The sequence below is a fragment of the Capsicum annuum genome, unplaced genomic scaffold (genome assembly GCF_002878395.1).
Source record: "Capsicum annuum cultivar UCD-10X-F1 unplaced genomic scaffold, UCD10Xv1.1 ctg7941, whole genome shotgun sequence".
Taxonomy (NCBI): domain Eukaryota; kingdom Viridiplantae; phylum Streptophyta; class Magnoliopsida; order Solanales; family Solanaceae; genus Capsicum; species Capsicum annuum.
Window position 1 is genome coordinate 1 of NW_025889989.1, and position 1,789 is coordinate 1,789.

The 1,789-nt window shown below is 38.6% G+C and overlaps 1 protein-coding gene across 1 annotated transcript; it reads left to right on the forward strand.

Annotated features, from left to right (window-relative positions):
* The first annotated feature begins 47 nt into the window (after positions 1–47).
* On the forward strand, positions 48–1,596 carry LOC124895042 (protein IQ-DOMAIN 18-like). The gene is made up of 4 exons (XM_047405508.1): positions 48–92; positions 184–291; positions 423–563; positions 687–1,596. The coding sequence occupies exons 1-4, from the start codon at positions 48–50 to the stop codon at positions 1,266–1,268; spliced, it is 876 nt and encodes a 291-aa protein (XP_047261464.1). The 3' UTR covers positions 1,269–1,596.
* The last annotated feature ends 193 nt before the right edge of the window (positions 1,597–1,789 follow it).

A 1,789-nucleotide genomic window follows, 5' to 3' on the forward strand; every position in this document is an offset into this window, starting at 1 on the left:
AGTTGCAAGCTTTAATTAGAGGGTACAATGTTCGAAAGCAAACAAAAATGACCCTCCAATGCATGCAATCTCTTGTTCGGGTGCAAACTCAGGTAGCTATGGACTCTACAAAATTCAGCAAGTAAAACAAATTACTATTTCAGAATTCATAAAATAAAAAGTCATATCTATGTCTTTTCTCAGGTGTGTGATCAACGTAGAAGGTTATCCTGTGAAGGAGTTAGTTGTGGTTCCTTATTCAGAGAGGCAAAAAGCATTCCGGAGCTTTATCTATGTGACAAGGAGTCCACTGTGAGTGTCTTAAGTTAGCCTTTGTTGCTATATTTTATTACATAAATTATAGTCTCATCAGGGAACATCAGATATAATTGGACCAACACAAAAAATATTCTTATATATGAATTTTGCCTATGTTAATGCAGTCAACAAATCAAGCTACTACTCTGGATAATGATGGTTATGATCATTTTCATGCACTAGAAGAAGTTGAAGTTTTGTTACAAAGAGCAAGGGAAGCTGCTAAAAAGCGCGAAAATACCCTTGCTCATGCATTCTCTCGGAAGGTATTAATTAAGCTTTCCTTATTATTCAAAAACATTTTTTTCATCACCCGAGCTTTCACTTCTTGAGGTAGTGGAGGCTTGGTTAGGACCTCAAATACTAATAGCTTTGAAATTGTATTACAGATGCGGACCTCGAACAAGAATGAAGACTCGAGTAGCAATGCAGAGCTTGACGAGGACTTCAGAAATTTTCACATGACAAATGTGAAAAGCTGCAAAACTCTCAGCAGATCTTCATGTGATCAGCCAAGAAATAGCATAAACAACATTGAAATCGACACGGCTTGTTCTTATAATTCTGACTCGGATACCGAGTTTTGGAGATTACATCATCAGTACTATCAGGAGCAGCAAAAGAAGTTCTATTCATATGCATTCCCCTCTCCTCTCAACGGCTTGCCCATGACACCACCATTTAAGATTAAAAATATCCTAGTTCACTCTGCTAGTCCCCGCTGCAGAAAGGAAGAGAAGAGCCATCACCCAATGACTCTTCTCTCCCATAGAGCGAATCATGTTAATGGCTTTAGCAGGAACTCTGCCAACTGTTGTCCTACTGCTGATCATCAGCCAAGTTACATGGCAGCTACAGCCTCAGCCAGGGCCCGAGAACGGTCACAAAGTGCTCCAAGGCAGATGCCGATGACTCCAGAAAGAGGAATAATAGCCGCAGCAAAGAAACGTCTATCTTTCCCTGTTCAATGAAACATTGTTAACGTTAGATCAAAGATTGGTGAGCTCTAGATGGAAGTGTACAATTGTACCTGGATCATTAGTCCGATAGGCATTATAACTGCACACGCCCTCGCTCATGGAAAATGGAAATTTGACTGTTCCGCTGGTGTATCTGTTAACTTTCACCAGCAAGTACATTAACTCTGCTCACGTTACATAAGACAGATGGAAAAAAATTACCTAGCATAGGTTTCCTGAGGATTCCCATATTCTTTTACTTGTCATAAAAATGACAATCAGCGTAAGTTAAGGGACTGAATGATGGAGTAAATTAGATTAAACTGCTTATGAACTCAAAGGATTGAAGACTTTTGCATGCATTTCTATGCCTTAAACGATCTAAATCCATCACTGATATCACTAGTGCATTTGTTGTTTACTCACTCATAGTTACTACTTTTTCTCTGCTTCATCAAATTGATAAACTAATACAATTGCTTTTTATTCCTTGGAGTTTCCAGAGATAAAAGACGATGGGAAATAAATAACAA